This window comes from Ammodytes marinus (assembly GCF_949987685.1).
Source record: "Ammodytes marinus genome assembly, chromosome: 7".
NCBI lineage: Eukaryota > Metazoa > Chordata > Actinopteri > Uranoscopiformes > Ammodytidae > Ammodytes > Ammodytes marinus.
This window is the reverse complement of record NC_137211.1, coordinates 28,038,039-28,059,555: the sequence shown is the minus strand read 5'-3', so window position 1 is coordinate 28,059,555 and position 21,517 is coordinate 28,038,039. Positions and strand designations below refer to the sequence as shown.

Below are 21,517 nucleotides of genomic sequence, written 5' to 3'. Positions count from 1 at the left end.
TTAATGAAATACTATTTGGCTTTCCAAAACAAAGTTAACAGTATGTACCGTACATAGAGTAGTACAATGTTGAGAAGAAGTGATTAATGGTTTATCGGTGTTTTCAGATTTGTATCTGAAAGAACAAGTATGGCAACTGCAGCTTGAATGTCTTTCCTTATGCAAAGGATACCTACCTCTATAAAACACCTCTTACTTTTTACCAACACGTTACAGCGGGCTTAACACTGAAAAAAAACCATCTGATTATGCCTTGAGTGATGCAGCGGGAGGACCTAAACTAAATCTCTGTTCCAACATATAAATTAGACAATAAATTAAAGCCAGCGACAGCCCCTCAAAATAGCTTTTTCGTACACATACAAAGAGGTGCATAAACTAGTCTGTATTAAAAACGACAAAAACAAAAAAAAATGGAAAATGATCAAAGTTAATTCATCACAGTAAGGGCAAGCTCCCGGGCGGTGCCAGGATGATCCCGAACACGTAAAATAGTCCCATGAGAAGGTTGAGCTTGGCTGTTTGCTGGGGGATCTTGGCGTAGCATTGGCTGCGGAACTGCTTCTCCAGCGGGAAGGCCATGGGCAGCGTGAGCAGGGGCAGAGCCATGCTGATGGTGTAACGCGTGGCCAGGATGCAGAAGAGCACGTAGGGGACAAACAGCAGCAGGTTGTAGAGGACGTATGAGAGCGTGGGCCCCACCAGGATGGCCAGGGTGACGATGCCCGCCTGCTTGTCAGAGTCCATGTCTCTGGTGTTGTTGCTGTGGAGGATAGCCTCTGTGTTGAGCGCCAGGGGCACGGCGTAGACCAGAGGCAGCACAGACAGGTAGCCCACCTGCACCGCATGGGCAAACATGACCGCCAGGGGCCCAAAGGTGATGAGGATCACCACGTCACCCAGGGCTACGTACTTCAGGCCGATGCCTGGGGGAGGAAACACACAACTCCATCAAATACAGAGGATGCAGAGGTGATGCACAAGTTTCATGTCACGAAAGTCAGTGTTAAGGGTTTAGTACAGGGCTGTACGCTTATTTTTTTAGGTGGTAGCACTGGTGCTAGCAAGAAAAAAAAATCAGTAGCACAAAAATAAATTCAGTAGCACACAAAGTATGATCGAAAACTTGCATAACCTTAACCCATGCATTTCGCTCTAATTACCTTTTAGCCTGTCATCTTGGTCTCATTTGAAATTCTCAATTAATGTCATATCCTAGTGTGTGCAGTAATAATTGTAGAAAAATTAATAGGGGTGCACTGATTGCAATTTAGACAAAAGAATATAATCTGCCAATTGCAATTTTTTGCTGATTCAGAATTATTTCTCCCCATAAAATGAATATCTATATATTTTTTGTAAATACATATCATTATTATATTCATAATAATATTTTTTTTTGGTAAATGTCCTTCTGTTAGGCCTAATTAAAACCTAACTTTAAAACATATAGCCTATTAAATAATTAAGTATACATATTGGTACAATTTAGGATAAGTTAAATAGGTTGTTGTGAATGTGTTGGGAGTTGTTCTTCAGTGGCTTATCAGTTATTTCAAACTTTGTTTAAATAGACTACTGTTGACTGCTCTCTGCAGCTGAATGAGTTGCCTTTCAAGCTAGCGCACTGCAGGGCTGAGAAGCGCGAACTTCCTGTTCTTACCGGCTTCAAAAAAGTAAACTGACGTTTGGCTAGTAACATGCTTTTAATGTGAAGGCGCACAGGAAATGTTCTGTTTGCACACGCGCTAACATAAATGCGTGCCGTCTCTTTCTGGTTATTACCGTTGGTGAAGTTTATTAGACGCTAGAATCGCCGCTCCACAGGTCCCGAGCACACATCTTTCACCAGCCAAAGTGGAGGGTGGACTCAATAACTTACTTGCCTAAGACTACATTTACCCAAATTTGAAGAGTGTTAATGTAGAGCCCTCTAAGCAGTGTTGTGCAGCGCTCCTCTGTGTTTCAAACAGACAGCATCTGCTCATTGGCACGGTGCGAGTGGACTTGTATTCATCATCGCACGTGATCAATTTCAGTAGCAAATGCGATCAAAACTGTCGCACTGTACAGCCCTGGTTTAGTACAAAGTAAAACCTGTGTGGGGTGTGTGATGTGTGAATGAGTGAGTGAGTGAGTGAGTGAGTGAGTGAGTGAGTGAGTGAGTGAGTGAGTGAGTGAGTGAGTGAGTGAGTGAGTGAGTGAGTGAGTGAGTGAGTGAGTGAGTGAGTGAGTGAGTGAGTGAGTGAGTGAGTGAGTGAGTGAGTGACTGATACTTTATTGATCACCAAGGAAATTCTGACATGCAGTAGCAGCATTATACTCCCAACCTCCTCAAGTTTAAACGGTACACAACAAAGCAGAATTAAATTAAACTTTAATTAAAAAAGCTTCACATTAAGGCCAGAACAAACCGCTCCGACTACCCGAAAATGGAGTCTGCCGTTTCAGGCAGCTCCAGTCTGCCCGTCGCGGCCAAAAAAGTGCCAAGAACACACCAAGCCGACTACTGACTTTCCGTACGCTCTGCGCTTGCGCGGGACGTAATGTCTCCATAACAGCAGGCGGCGCTAATCTGTATTGTGGCCCAAAAAAATACAGAAGCCGGAAATGATGAGACAGCAGTCTAGTCCATAAACATAGATAGAAATACGTATTTATATCTCTGGACCATAAAGAGCACCATTTTTAGCAGAGTGTCGAGCATGGTGTCGAGCAGTCAACAAGGGTTGATGCATGCGAGTACTCGCTGAACGAAACAAACACATTAAAACAATGGCTAGCGATGCGATACTGTTGTTAGCCGTTTGTGCTACCCGCCTCACTTACGGGCTTCACTGAGTCGCTAGCCCTCCACAAATCAAATTGCTCTGACTGAAAGACTGCCCGACGACATCTACGACGGCCGACGTCACCGAACACACCAAACAGATTTCTGTCCCCGCCCCCTCCAGACTCTCCGACGGCGATTATCGGGCCGGTGTGTCCTGGCCTTTAGTCTCTCTCCCGCAGACCAGTCTGGCCTTTCTCCAATCTTTGCGGGGAGGAGCCCGGTCAAAAAGTGAATAATTGACAGCTTCATAAACCAATCAGAGGCTGCCTTCCACTAACAAATGGAAAGTGGGGAGGTACCTGTCTGACTGGAGGATAGATTGATGACTACATGAACCAATCAGGAGCTGCCTTTCACTAAGGGGCAAAGGTTAAGTCTGAACGCGCTTCCTGATTGGCCAGGTAAAGTTTTGATCGGCCTCACAAGGCTAATAAATGTGCTATTCAGGGTTCTGATTCGGAGTGTGTTCATAATTAAAAAGGGAGTATTCCAACAGTTAGCAGTTATATATGTGTAGTATCAAAGCCCAAGTTAACATAACTTAACCTTGGGACTCAGACTTGACAAAGCTTCTCCAGGGACACTGAAAATGTACAACCGTTTTCACAATATAACTTATACAAACCATGACCATGATCAGGAAAGCGACTAATGCTGGGCTTACACTACACGACTTCACGCGACAGTCGCAGACAATCTTCCAATGTCGGACTGAAATCACAGAAGTCGTGCTGTAGTTGTGGCGCGCGCACGTAATCTCAGTCGTTTGGTGTATGGTGGTCTTCTGACCCGATTTCAGCCAGTCTTCTCCCCGTCTTGACGTTCTGACATTATCAAACATGTTTGATATTATCGCTAGTCTTAGGGGGTTGGCTCAAGCGAAATGACGTAAACACTGTCACACTCTCGCATGCACCAAGCACGACACAGGAGGACTGGCATTAGTCGCGACCTGTGTCCGCCTGTGCAGGCACTTATTTCGGACACTTTTTCCTTGAAGCCTCGGCGGGAGACCCAGGCTGACAGCCGCGCAACCTTAACACTTTTCCGTCAAATACAGGGTTAGGAGTTAAAGTTATTGGGGGATGAGATCAGCAAATAAAGATGGTGGAATAACTAAAGGAAGTCCCCGGCTCGGAATATTGAATTAACTTGTTTTTAATTAAATAATCACTATCGCGTTTGCGGAAATAATATTAATCTCAAAAGGAATCTAGTTGTAGTCTTGCAATATGAGACCCCCTGTCTTTTCAAAATCACACTCTGTGACTGAAAACTAATGACTAGTTGTCTTCAGGTGTGAGTTGATTGTCTTTAGATGTAAGAGGGTTTCAGTCTTCAGTCTTTTCAAAGTCATTTAAAAGTCCTCTAGCGTAAGCCCAGCAATAAGGTAAAAACACACCAAACACAATATTAGCCTGAATCACAAAGTGAGGCTGCAACAGAACATAACATCCTATAATTAAAAAGATTCCCCCTGCTTTTCTGACTGCAATAACCCGATGGCAGGTTTGCACTGTTCCCTCATAGAAAGTGATGAATAGAAAAACTTGAGCCCCTTTCAAAAACGCACACCACTCTGTGAAGAAATGTAACACATCGGCGTCATGTTTAAAATCTACAGAGACGGCCTTAAAGCTCTCCGGTTGCCCAAAGTTCCCACACACAGGTTGACTCGTGGTTCACTTTGTAGACTCGGCAAACTTCTGCACAACAGGAATGGCCAATAAAAAGTCCAAACATTTTCCTCAGTGTCTAGCCGTGCAGATGGCTTCAGCTCATCCGTCTCTTAACACCTGCCAGAAAGGTCACATTTGACTTTCTAGTGCTTTGAGCAGCCAAAGTGAAAGTCACATTCACTTTATTAGGTGAAGGCATTTCATACGCCAAGCTCTCAAAACCTTCCAATATAAAAGCTCAAACTATGTGCTAGGAGTGGACCTGAATAGTCTAACTATTAGATGATTCCATGGAAGGAGCCCAATGACTGCCAATCTCACAGTCCAATAGTCGCAAAATGGGGTTATGAAACAAGGATTATTCTGTTCCTGCTATATGGGATACTGAATGTCTGATGTTACATGGAATTGCATAGTTTCTCCCAATAAAGCATCACCTTCATGGATCAATGAGCAGAGAAGGCAAAAACTTGATTTGACTATTAGTCGACTACAGGAAAGCTTCCACCAATCTGATTGGACGATGTAAATTCTTATTTGGGGACACCCCCTAACAAATGGGAAGGGAGGTATTTTGTGTTTTGGGTGAACTGACTACAGTGAGCAAATGTTTTTCTGCCCTTTGGTTACAACACAACAGAATAACCTTCATGGTAAACCTGGATGTGCCGTGCTTACTTTCCTGGCATCGTACCGGGGTTCCTATTTTTACAACAGCAACCTTCCGTAGAGGCACCTGGAGCCATTAGCATGTAGGGTTGCCTGGTGCAGCTTGAAGAGACCTCATCAATATGTCACTCACCTCCGGTGTATAAAAAAGAGCTGGAGAGTCCTCCGAAGTAAATGAGGGCCAGGTGTTCCAGTCTGAGCGTGGACAGGAAGTAGAGCAGCGTGGCACACAAGCAGCCCAGGGAGTACAACAAGGCTCCAAACATGACCACGTCCTGAGGAGCCAGGATCTCATCCACCAGAGTCCTGTCGTCACTCTTCTTGTGGTCGATGCCTTTGGAGAAGTCGTAGTAGGTGTTGACCAGGTTCCCCGCCCCGTGCACCACCAGCACGGCCACAGCACACACCAGCAGGATCAGCAGGTCCACAGAGCCGTCCAGCTTGTAGGCCAGGGCGCTGCCCAGGGCCACGGGGGTCAGGGAGGCGCTGAAGCTCCAGGGCCTCAGAGCCAGCACGTAGGCAGCACACTTGTGCCTCAGGTGGGAGGCCACGCGGGCCATCCTCGACGCGTGGTGGTCTGCAGCCGGAGAGGGGCCCGCTGACTGGTTCACACCTGTCACCTGCTGCCACTGTGGTTGGCCATTGAGTCCGTCGTATCCGGACAGTAGGAAGGTTTCCGCACCGCTTTGCTTCTGCTCTATGGCCATTCCTCTGCTAAGGGGGCTCTTCAGTAGCAAGCTAGCTACGCTCCCAAAATCTCACTGTGTGCTGGTTCCTGTGGCAAGAAAAGATATATCAAGGACAAGTTTGTGCTAAACTTGACACACCACAGCTGTGATGTGGACTCTTACTGATCCCCTCCATAATAGGACTAGGTTGCAAACTTCAATTCATTGGACTTATTGAAATGTGCCTGTAACATTGTAGCCTAATAGGTCTAATAAAGGAGTTTAGCATATTTTGTTAAAATTAAAATGTTAATAAAAAGGCTACATCTTTATATTTATTCGACAGCAGCAAAGATAAACATGGTTTAAGCAACATACAGACACTCAGACGGTATACATTTTTCAAAGATTAATAGCCCCAATATAATTTTAAAAAAAAGACACAAACTTATATTTGACAGTGTTCTTAATCACTGCTTTCCTTACAGAAATACACACACAGATCACACAATCTCAAATATTTCCACTGACATGGTTCTATTTTCTATAATCAGACAGTAAATGACTTGCAGACGATAAATGTCTGATGTGTTATTTCACACTTTCTCTTAAGTGGGAGTACTATGTGCATGACGAGCATTGTTGCTGCAGCCGATCAAAGCATGCACATGGGTTAGAGGTTGTTGGCAGGGGCATAGGGGGTCATCCCAATGTTACCAGGGCTGAATGTTCCTAGATGTATATGGCACAACATGGGACAATGTTATATCAATATCATATATGTTTATGTTTTTGTAGATAACATACAGTTGAAAAGTAAGCAACACTGAGTTGATCATGGCACAATCACGATGTGTTAATTGTGGCTGATTCATCCCAATGCTTGGTTGGTTGAGTTAAGTTATGCAGTAGGAAAAAAAAGTCCACTTGAAATCCTTGTGTAATAGTATGCATTTTCAGTCCACCTCCTGCTAGGAAGATAGCATCAAAAGTTGTGGACTATTTCCCCCCCCCCCCGACATATCCCATTGAGCCGTGAGAACATTGCTACGCTCCCGTCGGTAGAAATGACACAAGGTGAGTAGTAGCCTACTGCCAGACACTTTGAATTCAAGGTAAAGTGGGTGGGTTTCAACCCAACAGTGGCAAACTTTAAATGTTTAGCCTGTCGTTTCACGTGGCGTGTATTCTCAAACGCTGGAGAAGCTACTGTCTGGAGAGGAGAAGCCCTAACACTTACCACCTTCATAAGGTCGCCGTGCTGCAGGAGGGGCGACCAACCTCCGGCTAACTACTGAGATTATGGAATTAAAGCTAGCTGGCTAGCCCCCGAGCTAACGCTGCCTCCGCCGGGTCAGAGCGGAGGAAAAGAGAGGAGGACTCAGCTTCTTCACCTGTTAGGTCGTCACCGTCCACCCGCCACCGTCACACATATCTCTGCGGAGCCCGGCGTGATGAGAGCCTGTCTGTTTGTTTATTGGAGAGCTTACGTGTCAGCTTGGAGGGTACTTGACTGGTTGGCAACTGTAAACCCTGCTGCACATGACGGGCGCCATTTCCTCCAGCTGAAGTGCAACACCGAACAGAGGTTAAAGGAAACGCATCTCAAGCAATGGTTCCGACCCGTATTTTATTCCTAAACAAACGAAATGTAAAACTTTTTTATTTGTATTATTACATTTATATCAAAGTTATAAATACTACACCTTAAATTAATTATAATATTTGGTCCCTATATTATTAGAAACAATATATTGATGTAATTTGTCCAGAGCAATATAGGCTACTTTTAAATATGTAATTAGTCCTTATATCATATAAGATATAGGCTAAGCTAACATATTTTCTATTGATTATTAAAACAAGGTTTGATCGTAGTTCATATGTTTATAGTTACAGGTGCACAATGCAGTTTCAAGCGAAGGGAATTTATTTCGATTTGCAGAGCTTGCAGTTATTTTACAAAACATATTTTCTACACATGCAATTTTTGTATTGAATAATTAGATAATCATAAATCAAATAAAAATTATTTTGAAGCACCGGGAACCAAACTAAGACTAAATATGTTAAATGTGGGCCCTGCTGCTGTAAACAACAACAGTGAAACGTTAACTTTCTAGGTAGCTTTATACACATTCAAACAATGTTGCAGGGATCTAACTCACCTGAGAGGAAACTTGGTTTCTACAGCCAAGAGAATATACCTAAGAAAATGTTCACTTCTCACACCCAAAGTTACATAGCGCACCTTTAAGTATAGGTCAATAAAGGATCATGTTGTCACTCTTCCATCACATTATTTTATTCATAATTCTAGAAAAACAACCAGTCTAACCAACTATGAAATACGCCAACCAATGAATTGTTCCCACCTTGCTCTCTATGAAGACATGATCAAATGAATGATGTTGGGTGAACAAGGGAAAAAAAACAAGGACAAAATCCTAGGAGAGGGAGGGAGTTCAGAGAGAGGATATTAAGTCAGGATTATTAACATACCAGCTCTCGTGAACACAGCCTTGTAACAGTATGAATGACAAGACACGTCCATGTTGGGTTTGTATAGCCAAAGCTGAATGGTAAGACAGACATGAAAAAAAGCATGTCACATGATAACCGATGTAGATAACTTAACTCAACCTGTTCATTATTTATGCTAATTATTAATAAATCAATCAATTAATCAAAAGCATTTTGATTACCACTTACATCATTTTAATTAGGTCAGACCTTACACTCCCTATTTGATATTGATTTTTGTATCATCACCAAACATGGTGATGCTCAAACAAGACAATACCTGTAAACAAGCAAGATATCAATCAAACACTGCAAACAATGCTTACAATCTTTTAATACATTACAGCATGGTAACATCAGGGTCACACTGTCGGGGCAACAGACTGATGTTTATAGTTCCCTATTGACACCATCTATAGTGGTGGGACAAGAATACAAACTGATAAGACTAATGGATGACACTAAACTGAACCTTACTATGACCAACCTGGCTCCAAATCATTGTCACACACCCAATCATCAGGATCCACATTCTATTTGTGAGTGGACTGGGCCTACAGCATGGCTGGGCCAGAACAAGCAATACAGATTATTACCTGATAGTCTTAGGCCTACTGCATTATCTATTATTACATTTCTGAGTAATTACAACAACACTGTCGGTGCATCTGGCCTTTGGTGGACATGCATGGATTGTAAACCTTCTGTACGTCCAGGTTTTTTTCTTTGAAGTGGAATCAACAATGGAAACATTTCTTGGGATATTTCTGAGCTCCTGCGTCAGTGTTTGGGGGAGAACACCAGTTTGTATGTAAACCCTGCCATCACAGAGCTGTGATAGACTCAATAAACTTTGTGTCAACTAATTTGGCATTGGCTTGAACTTAAGAGACATTCATTTATATGGAGTAGTTACGCACTATACCTTTTAAAAAAACTGTACACAATAAAGGATGTAAATCGTTGGAATGAAGCTGCAAGGAAAATAACAGGCCTAAATACAGCTGCACTTTTATTTAGATGAAAACGTTCCAGTGTTTTTCAATTGTTTGTGCTGGTGAGTGCTTTGGACAAGACGTAGGCCTAATACTACATGTTGATGCCCTGTTTTGTTTTTTCTAAACGCTGCCCAGAAAGTGTCTGTACATCCCACAGCGGGATAGAAAGAAGAGACTAAACAACTCTTTTTTTTTCTCCCCTCTTTTGCCTTACATAAACCTTTCAAAACATATTCAAAAGAAAGCCATCTGATTCTGTTTTGACCTACAGCTGCGGTTAGGTGGAAGGGATATGATAGGCTATGCAACAAGTGGTTTGATGGACACGGAGCGCGTTTGGTTTTCATTAGATTGTCTCGACAACTGACCCCCTGCCCCATCTCTACTCCAGTAATATGAAACCAGCCCTCTGGCAGGCGCACTGTGCATGCGAGTGAAGAGACGAGCAGCACAGCCGATGCACACTTACACTACTGCACTGTCTGCACTGCTTTCACTACCTACTACCCGGTCCGCAGGCTGGACTGGACTGCTGCTGCTGCCTGCTTCTGCTGCTGCCACACACACACACACACACACACACACACACACACACACACACACACACACACACACACACACACACACACACACACACACACACACACACACACACACACACACACACACACTGACTGACACTCTACTGCTGAAACGTGCCATGGCCAATTAAGTAGCGTTCCCGGGCGGGCATAGATGGTAAAGCTGTGTGTAGGCTATAGTGTTTCGCTGACGGATCGTTGGTAGCCTGCTTTACTTGCCGGAGGTGTGTGGAGGATATCGCAGCCATGGCGAGCTGTCAGACTCCCCGGGGTTTACGCAGACGCGACTGGGGCTTGGCTCCGCTGCTGGCCGCCTCCGCCGCGCTGCTGCTGCTCAGTCTGCTGCTCGCGGGGATGCAACAGACCGCAGCGTTTCCCTCCTGGAGGCTCGAGGTAGGCTGTGAACACTGTCTGCATGATGACACGTTTATTACAGCTGTCAGTCAGTCACCGCATGTTCTGCTCTAGGCCAATAATTTGTCTCTTTGGATGATTAGGTTATATTGAATGAGCTGGTGTTTCCTTCATAATTCCAAATAGACACAATACCAAACTCCATTCAGAAGTCTGTGATAATGCATGGCTGGGACCCTTTTACCATGGATTAAAAGTCACTTTTCACTTTTATAACACGAGGCAGGACTCCGTTCAAAAGTGATTACATAGAGTAGTGGTTGGGAAAATGAGAAATTTTTAATTTAATAAAGTTACAATTCGAGGCAAGATACATATTTTAAAATCTGCCTTATCATTTGTTGTGGAATTTCTACATTTGAGAGTATGCAAATAAAATGAGAAATATCATTAGCACATCATTTCGAAAGCTTCTAATAAGGGTCCACTGTCCAAGATATTTCAATTATTTCCCAAGGTTAGTTAGACATCATCTGAAGAAATCACTCAGGTTACCCCATGGCAACGCGCATCAAATTCAATGAAGGTTTAGGTTCAGGTGGAGAAGTCAGAGGGAAACCTTAATTAGGTTAGGCCGTGTGGATTGAATCCCTGTGTGTGTGTGCTAATGTCTTCAGTGAAGTGGATAAATGTGCTCCTCCACATGACTTCTATCACTGCCACCCACCCACTGAGAGACAGTGCCTGAGGGAGGTCATTACCTTAGCCACACAATCCCATAATGTGTCAATCATTAGACTGCTGCTTGAGGATTACAGAGCATGCCTCAGATCAGCTTCCTGTTGGCATAAGTAAAAGACGCGGTAAAGGATAGAAATGTTTGTGTTTGTGAATAAAGTTCAATCTTGTTGTGTAATGCATTTCTGTATGTGTCAGAAAATGCACAAAAATCCGCAAAAAGTATTTACTATATTACTATATAACATGTAACCATCTTCTCAGATTCAGTTGCATGCTGAGTATGCTGAGTAAAGGTTAGATTGACTGTTATTAGTACATGTGTATTGTGTGTATTGGGCCTTAAACTAAGGGCCCAATTACACATGGACTCTAAATAACTCTAAAACTAAGGATGAAAAATATACCTTTTTTCAGTCTTTGGGACTGGTGTTAAAGCTACAGTGCACATCTTTTTTATATGAATGTCGGTTACATTTCAGCCATCGCCAAACGAGTTGACACAAAGTTGATTAAGCGTATCAGCTCCTCCAAACTCTCTCTGTATTCCTCAGTATGGCAGTGTTAACAAAGTGGTGTCACCCACCTGCACAGGCGCTCAGAAAAATCCCAAGCGGCAGCCAAGACATTTTTTTTAGTTAATGATTCGAATGCTAAGAAAAAACCCTGACGTACAGCAGAAGGTATAAAATCCATTCGCAATCACCTAAGGCTTACCTCATGTATGCGCCGGCAGTGTTGTTGTAATTACTCAGAACTCCTCATGGGGGCCACAGAAGTTACACACTGTAGCTTTATACTCTTCCGAACTCCCCCTAACTCTTAACCCTGGACCCTCAGGGATTTATCCTCAGCGGTTTTGCCCTCTAAATTAGCAGTTTCCAGCCTGCTTCTTCATAGTTTACAGTTTGTCTATATTTGTGCCAAAGTGTGGGATTAGATTTGGTTGTGCAGGCCTCCCTACATTACACACCTCATAAATGACTGAACACAGGACTCTGAGGTCAGGAAGGCAGCCATTGTAATGAAACATCAATGCCCAGCACATACAATGCAATACAGAAACATAACATTCTATTTAACACAGCAGTGGGGACAGTAGCCCTATGCCAGACGGCCTGCCCCTCTTTCACTGTTTTGCTACGGAAATGAAGGAAGTACTGGATCTATTTGTCTTGACCGGGCGACGCAGGAACAGGAACCAGAGGATTGGGTGTAGAATACAAAGTGAAGGGAGTGTCCTTTGATATGCATGTGCTCTCTCCATCCCTCACTATGTTTTTTCCACCAGTGAGGAAATTGCTGGAGCATATGGTTTGACGACTCAACTACAGATTAGTGAAGCTATATATGAATTAGTGTGTCTGTTCGAAAGGAAGATAAAGCATGAAAGGCCACACGTGCTGCATATGTTTCAGGTTCAGAATTCGGGGTTTCTACTTAAAACGTTACATGGTGTAGTGTCCATAAAAACCTTTATATTTCTCACAGTGCCATTGCTAAATCTCCTCTTTTCAAAGTCTGTTGGGAATGCTCCGTTTTGATGCATGTCTCTTCAAGACCCTCTTTCCAAAAAGCTGCAGAATCGACCAGCCGGTTTGAATCTTACTCCCAGTTAGAGGTATCTAGGGCGTGGCTTATCACAGGTGGAAGTAGTGCTAAGTTAGGTTGCTAATGGGGGGGGGGGGGGGGGGCTTATGATGTCATAAGGGGAGAATACCACTTACCCGATCTCAACTACATGTCTTTTGCGTGTCTTTTCTGTCTCGAATGAATTGTAGAAATTGAGAACGTTGCACATGTGTTCGTACAGTCACTGCTCGAGTGTATTCATGGTTTAACATCTTACACCTGATGTACAATATACTGTACGCTTGTCCGTCAACAACATAGTTAAGGTTAAAATAGACAATGACGTCCATAGGGAAAGATAAAGGCTAGAGAGTAAAGGGGCCACTGCGTGTTGCTTCAGCAGTTTTTGTGAATGTATGTTCCCCCAGGGATAAATAAAATGAATTCTTCTTCTAAAATGAACCAGAAAGCCTTCTCACCTCGAGCTCAGACTGCACTCCTTAGGCCAGAATCACAGCCAGACTTGGAAGTGCTGGAAAGAGGATGTATTACTTAATATCCCCATCCTCATAAAAAGTTATAGATTTTTATCAACTGGTGCGATCACTTATTATGGAATATTGCAGCCAGGGTAAACCACAGCTTTAACTTGAGACGCAGAATATTTAAGCACCCATAAAAAAACTATTTTAAAGCTATAAAAACTATAGCGGAGAGACTCCAGGTGTGATTATCTGGAGTCAATGTCGCCCATCCCCAAAAAGAGACATCCGACACAACTGTATCTGTGAAAAAGATCACACTTTATGTTTGGGAAAGCACTTTTTTTTTTTTACTGCTGACCGCTTCCCGTTTCCATGAGATGGAATGCCCTTATTGCATTAAAACCCTAATGCGTAACATTCAGATGCCAGACCCTGCAATAACAGCAATTGAGCACGGTTGTAACTGTCAAGATAACGAGTGGAGTTGATGCCTGCAGCTTTAAGAAGTCATGCCCTGCTCCATCAACAAGATTCGTTCCCCATTATTTTGCTGATTGTCCGTTGATTAGAACCCAACAATAAAGCTTTCAGGAGCCTCGAGGTTCAGTTCCTATAGCTTTTACTTCAGTGCATAGTGATTCATTCAAAGTTTTTCTTTGTCCAAGGAAGAAGCTTACACCACTGTGTTGCTCATGGGGATCCGCAAAGAGGCTCGCTCCCAAGTGCTCCATCTGTCCAGGAACAAGCGCTACACCCTGACCCCGGAGCAGCTGAAATGGGACAAGCTCAAGCTAACATACAAGTATTCAGTTGCAACTTTTTTTTCTTCTTCTAGTCAAAATATAGTACAGTCATAGAGTCAAAACAGGTTGGCAGTAAAAAAAAAACCCAAGCTCAGATATTCGTTTGGCATTGTAGACGTTTATGAGTACACGCATATGTTTGTTTCATGTGATTGGTGTCGACCAATCAAGGGACAAAGGATGCAAATTAGCACTTGCAACAATCCTGTATATTTACATGTAAATGTCTATTAATATGCAATGTCCCTTTAAATAAACTTAAACTTAAACTTAAAGATTTTGCCGTCAGACTGTTGTTGGCGTGAGTTAGCTGCCTGCTCTTTAATGAAGACACTGAGCCCACGTTAAGAGAGCTTGTCAACATCTGCTCATTTCACGTCAGTCAAGACGTCCTTTAGAAGGTTGAGTCAGCAAATCTGGAGAACGCTTGTTGTCAAAATCACTTTTTGTTGAAATCTGTGTATCTCTGTGATCCGCTTTCTGTACATACTGTGTGTGTGCGCTAACAAGAAAATCCAACGTTAATACAGGGGCCTAGGCTCTGTAAACAGGCTTGTAAACAAAGGGGGCCCGACAGAGCTAGCAACATGCCCATTTACAGAGCCTAGGCGGTGGATTAACACCAGATTTGTTTTTTCAGTGCAGACAGTTAGCAGAGCGTGAGGACATATTCACTTATTTTGACTAGACGTGATATTGACAACAAGCGTTCACCAGAATCACTGACTCCACCTTTCAGGCTGTAGGACCAACAGATGTTTAAAGTGTATTATCTGACTGTGTTCGCCCTACAGAACTCTGCTTACATTTGCCAAAGAGGAAAAATATAAGACTAAACAGTGGACGTTCACCCCTATTTACCATATAGGGATAATTGAAGGGATTGCTCTTCTTTGCTACAATATATTTGTATTGTGCTCTACAAAATTCTTTGAGAAGATCCAGTGATACTTAGGTTATAAACAGATGATCCCATTAAGTCCTTCAGAAGTGGATTGAACTTGAGAGGTTATTGATAGATGATCAATAACTGATTCTTATTCAAAGTATCCATATCAGTGTTGCCTGCTAGATTTAAGAGAATCTCACGTTTTCAGTTTTCAGAGCTGTACTTGAAGTGCGTGTGGGGCCCTGAACAGTAGCCATTGTGTTTTGGCAGATAACTGTGCTGTAGAGGAATGCGTGTAGAGAGTGTAGCGACAGTACTAATGACAGAATGTGGCTGTTTGTAGGTTGCTCTCTTTCCCCACCAACTTGATCAACGCCAGCGACACCCGTCGAGGCTTCTCCAAGGCCTTTGGCATGTGGAGCGACGTCTCTCCGTTTACCTTCAGAGAGGTGCCAGCAGACCAAGAAGCAGACATTAAGATCGGTGGGTAGTAGTAGTAGTAGTAAGGCCTATATACACTCCGCAACAGGACTGTGTTCAATCCACAACAGATGTTCCACCAGACCTTTTTTTTTTTTTTCTCTCTGTGCTGTCATCGCCAAAATGTCTCCAAACGTATTAAATCACACCACCGCGACTTTATTACCAAGCCCATGTAATCAGCAGGATTTAGAGTTTTTTTTATGAAGAAGAAAGAAAGCTCAACAACTTCCGTACAACTCATCCCATGGTGGTGGAGCGTAAATTAAACTTTTTTTTTAAAAAAGTGAATGTGTTAATTGAACACAGTTGTGGTTAAACAAGCAGATTGGGACAATTAAGAAAGAAATTATTTCTGAACCACACAGAGCCCCTTCCTTTACATTCCAAAAGTAATAGTTTTTTTTATGGATGAATTCTCTCGTACATAAATAACATTATTATTGCTCATTAGCAATAGGCTGTTGACTCAATGACAACAATTGACACAGTGTTAGCAACTGAACTTTAAACTATTAAAATACGGCGTTTCAAAGCTTTGTCATTGATTATTCTGGCTAAGAAAAAAAGTCAAATCCTCTACTGTACACAGACACTGAAGTCACCAATCAATAGGTCAATATCAATAACCATTAGTCCAAATAAACAGCCAGATTTACTTTAAATGAAACTTTTTCCGTCCCTATGGGAGCAAACTCAATGGGTCCTTCAGGAATTCTCAGTGACAGTAAGAGAGATGGTTGTCATCCGGCACAGTGAAGATGAAAAATATGCTCTGTCTATTGTAATTCATCTTCCCTGTGCTGCTGTAGTCTGTACAAAACTGATGGAGTGGGGGCTTACCTCTTGGGTCTGAAGAATCTCTCTCTCTCTCTCTGTGTCTCTCTCCCTCCATCTTGGCAGGCTTCTACCCCATCAACCACACAGACTGTCTGCAGTCCTACTTGCACCATTGTTTCGACGGCATCACAGGAGAATTGGCTCACGCTTTCTTCCCGCCAACTGGCGAGATCCACTTTGACGACCACGAATACTGGATTCTGGGAAACATGCGCTTTAGCTGGAAGAAAGGCACGTGTCCTTATCATGTTTGCTGAAAGTGCTCATATTGAAAAACACATACATATTAATATTCACATGTGAAGCACATGGGTTTTTAGACACTTTAAAGCAAAGCACCAGAGGCATATACAAAGTGATAGAACACCTGTTTGCTTGACCTTTCGATGTTGCACGCAAAGGCTGCGAGGGGGAAAACATTATGTTTAGCTTTTGGTTAAAAAAGGGATATTTTTTACCCAATTAACAATCAATACAATGTTTGTTTTGCTATGATACGTTATGGGGAACACTTTGTTTCAAAATAAAGTTAAGCTTAGTTTAGTAGGTTCTTGGCCTCCAAAGACCATGGACTATTGGCTGGTCCCTAGAAAGTTTTTACCAATATCTTCCCCTCATGGACGGCACCAACTATAAGAACTTAAGTGAAAATAACCAACGTGTGTGTGTGTGTTGCAGGGGTTTGGCTGACGGATCTTGTCCACGTGGCAACTCACGAAATCGGCCACGTCCTGGGCCTGATGCACTCCCTACACCCCAAAGCCATCATGCACCTGAACGCCACTCTGACCGGGCGCAAGCTGATCACACAGGACGAGGTGTGGGGATTGCACCGTCTGTACGGTATGTTCACAATCCCTACGTTCCTTATTTATTCTATAAGCAATTGCTCAGTCATCCGGGGCAGGGGATGTTTAGAAGTAAAGTGAATAAATAAAATGGCCCCAATTGGTCTTGAACTCATTTTGCAGTTCATGCGTGGTGAGGCTAACCACTGAAGCCTCTTGAATGAAATGAAAATATCCCCAAGCAGCGACTGCTTCCTCCTGCTGTGATCAGACTACATGATAGGCCTGATGGTCAGACCTGGCACAACCTGGACTGTCAGGAAGGAAAGTGAGCATGGGTCATATATCCCACATATTATTCCCAACAGTGTCGGAAGGCTACTGTGTGCAGGTAAAAAAAAAAAAAAATCAAGTGATAATACACAGCCTAGGCTCTGTAAACTGGTATGTAAACAAAGGGTATGCAAACAGATTTGGGCCCACTGTAGCAATCAACATGCCCGTTTACTGATCTTAAGCTGTGTATTAACACTGGATTTTTTTTTTAAGCGCACATACAGTATGGACAGGTAGCTCGGATCATGAGGAGATATTCACTGAAACAAACAGTGACTCTTGACAACTAGCATTCTCCACAATGGCTGACTCCACCTTTGAATGATGGCTTGCTTTGACACGGTGACATCTTGTAAAAGGCCACAAAAATCGTGTGCAGTCTGATCCCGGCAGTAGAAGAAGTAACATCTAGGTGTTAAACTCTTTTGAAGTAGTTAAGCTGAACCAACCCTATGACCTACTTTTGCTCCCGGACCCTCGTTGTCTCTTTAAAGGCCGACACTGAAAGCCAACGTGGCACTAATGAAAATTGTGTATAAACTACTCATGAGACATCACCGGTGTGTGTGTGTGTGTGTGTGTGTGTGTGTGTTATGGTGAGTCATTCTTCATTGCAACATTAAAAAAGCGGGTCAGAGAGTTCCAAATTCCTTTGGGTGCTGACTTGAGAGCTGACCTCTGATCCTCCTCCTCCTCTCCTGCAGGATGTTTGGACCGGTTGTTCATCTGTCCAGCCTGGGCTCGCAAAGGCTACTGCGAGAGCAAGCGCAAGCTCATGCAGAAGCACTGCCCCTCCAGCTGTGATTTCTGTTACGGTAAGACAACAGCAGACACAGCAGTATTCAAGGGAGAGAGAGAAAAAAAAAAAGTTCTCTCTCAATTGAGCAGCGCAAGAAGGAGCTGCTGTTACTGTGAACCGTTTGCCAATGGAGCAACGGGAGCCAACAGGTCCAGCCATGCAGCGCTGCAAATGAGGGCTTTTTCAAGAATGTGATTTTAAAAAGGGAGATTGCACTTGCCACTGGAAGAGTTTATGCTGTGTGTTTCTATTATACATTTTCTTCTTCTATGTTGCATTGTTGAGAGGAGCCTGGGACTTTAATTGCCAAATGACCGCTGCTGTTAATATTGTGCATATAACAATAAACCATCTAGAATCTTGCTTAGTTGTGGAGAATACAAGTGGCCCCCCCAGGCAGGTAATGTGTGTGTTCAGTGCAGGGCAGGTACCATTGTCTCTACACCTAGAATTGAACACATCATCAGCAATGTGACAGCCTCAGCCCTCTTTAGGTTCATAGCGGTCTCCTCCTCGTTACACAACAGGAAATGGCCCTCCTCCTAACCATCGCAGCTCTGTAGATTGTTGTGGCTTTCTCAAAAAAAAATTTTGTGTGTTTTTTTGTCAGCAGCGAGGGACAGTGTGTGGGGAGAGGCAAGAGGATACAGTTCCTGGCTCGCACTAATCTGTTCCTCATTGTTGATTGGGAGACGTTGTATGGGCTGTGGAAAATTCCTGAGTGACTCCAAACCGCTGGAATTTCAGACTGTGGCTTGAGGGTTAGAGACGCACAAGGTCAATTTGGATTTTTGCGGCATTAACGAGAGCGACTGTTTTTTTGTTTTGTTTTTTTTTTCTTTTAAAAGCAGACTTTGAGTTGATCTGGAGGCGGCCTGTTGTGTTGTGTGTCAGAAACCAGATGGGAGATATTAAATTGATAAGACAGCCGCGGCGCCGGCAGGTCAGGCTGCATGGGTTGGGAAAAGACTATTGAGTGTCTGGCATCATGTGGTTTGGTGTCATACAGGGTTGTTTAAGGTAATCAAGTGTTACAGCAAGGTGTCAGGTGAGGGAAAGTTGTGTCATCTCCTATGGCAAACGCTTTGAGCATTTACACCATATCCTTGATATCAGACGGCAGCTTCCTCCACTAGTTAACTAGGTGACACCAGTTTGTAAACACTACCATTCTGACTAATAGTTATGTGGGGCCGATAGGCTTATCAAGTTTGTGTCAACTGGTTTGGTGATGGCTTGAATATAACCAACATTTATTTATATGAAAAAGTTATGCACTGTTAGCCTGGCATTCCCAGACCTGCCACTAGGCGCTGGCCAATTAAATTTGCTGTGCCTGTTGGTCTGGACACTCTCCATTGAAGCTTTTTCAGAAAGACCAGAAATCCAGGCTCACGTTTCAATTGGTTCTATCTAATATGGGCGGGCCAGAGCCCTTTGTATGGTGCTCTGGGGCAGACGTAACTGGATGACGACAGTGACGTGCATGCGACGTCGAAGCCGTGATAGTAAACATCAAAGATGGCTGCGGATATGTTGTGTGAGTTTGAGACTGCTTTGGCCTCGACCCTATACGATTTGGAAGACGGCACTCAAATCTTTCATTAGCAAGTAAATGGAATGTTCTGTTTTGCCCACCGACCACGGCAAAAGTTTAATTTAACAGTTTAACAGCTGTTCGCTGAACGAACAGGGCTTAATACGTCACCTTGTGCATCGCTCTGATTGGTTGTAGTGCTATCCAATTGCGTGCAGTGGCATTTGAAATGCACGAGTAGGAGCCGCCCCTTGAGTTGGAAATTACTATTGATTGTGGCCAGACCCTCTATCGTTCAAGATATCAGGGTCTGGATTTCCAGGCTAATGCACTATGGCTTTAAATGTGTGATCTTTGCTGTGTCTTATTTTGGAGCATCCGTTTTTTAAGCATCCGTATTCCTCCTCTTCAGAGTTCCCTTTCCCCACCGTGGCTCCAACCCAAACCCCGCCCAGGACCAAAAACAAGCTGGTGGTGGAGGGTAAGACGCTCACCTTCCGCTGTGGGAAGAAGATAGCGTCCAAGAAAGGCAAAGTATAGTGAGTAGTATTCTCTCTCCCATTGGACCCACAGCGACGCTACGGTAGAATAGAATAGAGTTGTCTAACCATGTGACTTGTTTTCTCTCCAGCTGGTACAAGGACGGGGAGCTGCTGGAGTTCTCTCACCCCCACTACATCTCCCTGAAAGACGACCACATCACCATAGTGGCCAATGCCATCAACGAAGGCACCTACACCTGCGTGGTGAAGAAAAAAGACAAAGTCCTCACTAACTACTCATGGAGAGTTCGCGTGCGCTTCTGAAAAAGGGCCCCCCTCTGGCACACTGAACAGGACACATTCACACTCACACACGGTCATAATGAGACCTCATTAAATAAGGGCACATATTTGTTTTTTTTGTTTGTATTTTAACATGTCTTTCCTGTATCGTCTACATACAAGTCTATTGTTAATTGTCATTGTGGCAATGCGTTTTTTAATATGTGCAAATAAAAATGCGTTCCCCCGAGGAGTAGAATTTAAGTAAAAAAAATACTACCTCTTTATGACAGACATGGCAGTGTTGCATTTAATTTGCTGATGAAAATACCCTCGCAGCTTTTCGTCTACGCTGGATTCGTCAAGCCCTGGATGATTTCTCCAAAAACCTCTCGCTCCTTAAGGCAGTAAATGGGATCCAAGGCCACCCAGGGCTTCTTGGGATGTCACTGTTATTTTGTTTAAAAAAAAAAAAACAGCCAAGTTGGAGAACGCCTAGCAGTTACTTCACATACACAATGAACACAAGAGCTTCCACCACCACACCTCCCAGGGGGGGAAAAGTGTTCTCCAAAAAATATCCGTCCCTAATGCATTTCATTTAAGGAGCCTGGGGGAAGAAAAAAAAAAAGTTAACAGAAGCTGTGGCTTAAGATGCATGCCATTTGAATCATTTACGCACTGACCAAACCGAGCTACTCAAGCCAGAATAAGCAATGTTGTCTACAGCAGGCCTTTTTGGAACTATTTGGATCCTAAACCGCATATGGAACACCTCAGACGTCTAGCTCACTTTACTAGGGCTCTCTCTCTCTCTCTCTCTCTGTCAGTGAAGCCAGCAGTCTGCCTCCAGAGCAGGCAGTCAGCTCCACTAGCAGATCTCTGGCCAAGCTTATTCAACACATCAGGTGTAATAATCTGCACGAGGGCTGTGGTGGGGGCAGGGGGGGGAGATAAAACTGATTAATTAACATTTCCATTTGGTGCTGGCTCTATAGATGGACCAAGACAAGGCTTTTTTTCCCCCCTTCTTCTCTGCGTCTGTTCCAGTGAAAAGCAGCAAGTGGTCTTTGCAGGGAACGAAACTGTAACTGTTTATTTTGCTTGGGCTGAAAATCAAAAGAATTTATTGGTTTAATTCTGAAGTCGCAGAGCCTTCTAAAAAAACAAAGACAGAGCAA

The 21,517-nt window shown here is 43.5% G+C and overlaps 2 protein-coding genes across 3 annotated transcripts; one reads left to right on the top strand and one right to left on the bottom strand.

Moving 5' to 3' along the window:
• Positions 1-7,405, bottom strand: ubiad1 (UbiA prenyltransferase domain containing 1). Of its 2 annotated transcripts, none has more exons than XM_080030618.1 (3): positions 7,244-7,405; positions 5,315-5,956; positions 1-926 (listed from the first exon to the last, which is right to left on the bottom strand). In XM_080030618.1, exons 2-3 carry the CDS (start codon positions 5,886-5,888, stop codon positions 439-441), a joined length of 1,062 nt encoding a protein of 353 aa, XP_079886744.1. In that variant the 5' UTR covers positions 5,889-5,956; positions 7,244-7,405; the 3' UTR covers positions 1-438. The 2 variants fall into 2 exon arrangements, with proteins under 2 accessions (XP_079886744.1, XP_079886745.1); XM_080030619.1 differs by lacking the exon at positions 7,244-7,405 and adding an exon at positions 7,090-7,212.
• Positions 7,406-9,861: 2,456 nt separating this feature from the next.
• Positions 9,862-21,345, top strand: mmp23ba (matrix metallopeptidase 23ba). Its single transcript, XM_080031245.1, has 8 exons — positions 9,862-10,344; positions 13,766-13,902; positions 15,136-15,275; positions 16,176-16,343; positions 16,791-16,955; positions 17,941-18,051; positions 19,985-20,111; positions 20,204-21,345. The coding sequence occupies exons 1-8, from the start codon at positions 10,198-10,200 to the stop codon at positions 20,376-20,378; spliced, it is 1,170 nt and encodes a 389-aa protein (XP_079887371.1). The 5' UTR covers positions 9,862-10,197; the 3' UTR covers positions 20,379-21,345.
• Positions 21,346-21,517: the final 172 nt, after the last annotated feature.

Coding starts and splice junctions, on each gene's coding strand:
- ubiad1 (XM_080030618.1), bottom strand. CDS start 5,888: ATGGCCATAGAGCAGAAGCAAAGCGGTGCGGAAACCTTCCTACTGTCC. Junction 927..5,314: donor CTCTTTTTTATACACCGGAG/GTGAGTGACATA, acceptor TTCCTCCCCCAG/GCATCGGCCTGAAGTACGTA.
- mmp23ba (XM_080031245.1), top strand. CDS start 10,198: ATGGCGAGCTGTCAGACTCCCCGGGGTTTACGCAGACGCGACTGGGGC. Junction 10,345..13,765: donor TTCCCTCCTGGAGGCTCGAG/GTAGGCTGTGAA, acceptor TCTTTGTCCAAG/GAAGAAGCTTACACCACTGT. Junction 18,052..19,984: donor CAGCTGTGATTTCTGTTACG/GTAAGACAACAG, acceptor CCTCCTCTTCAG/AGTTCCCTTTCCCCACCGTG.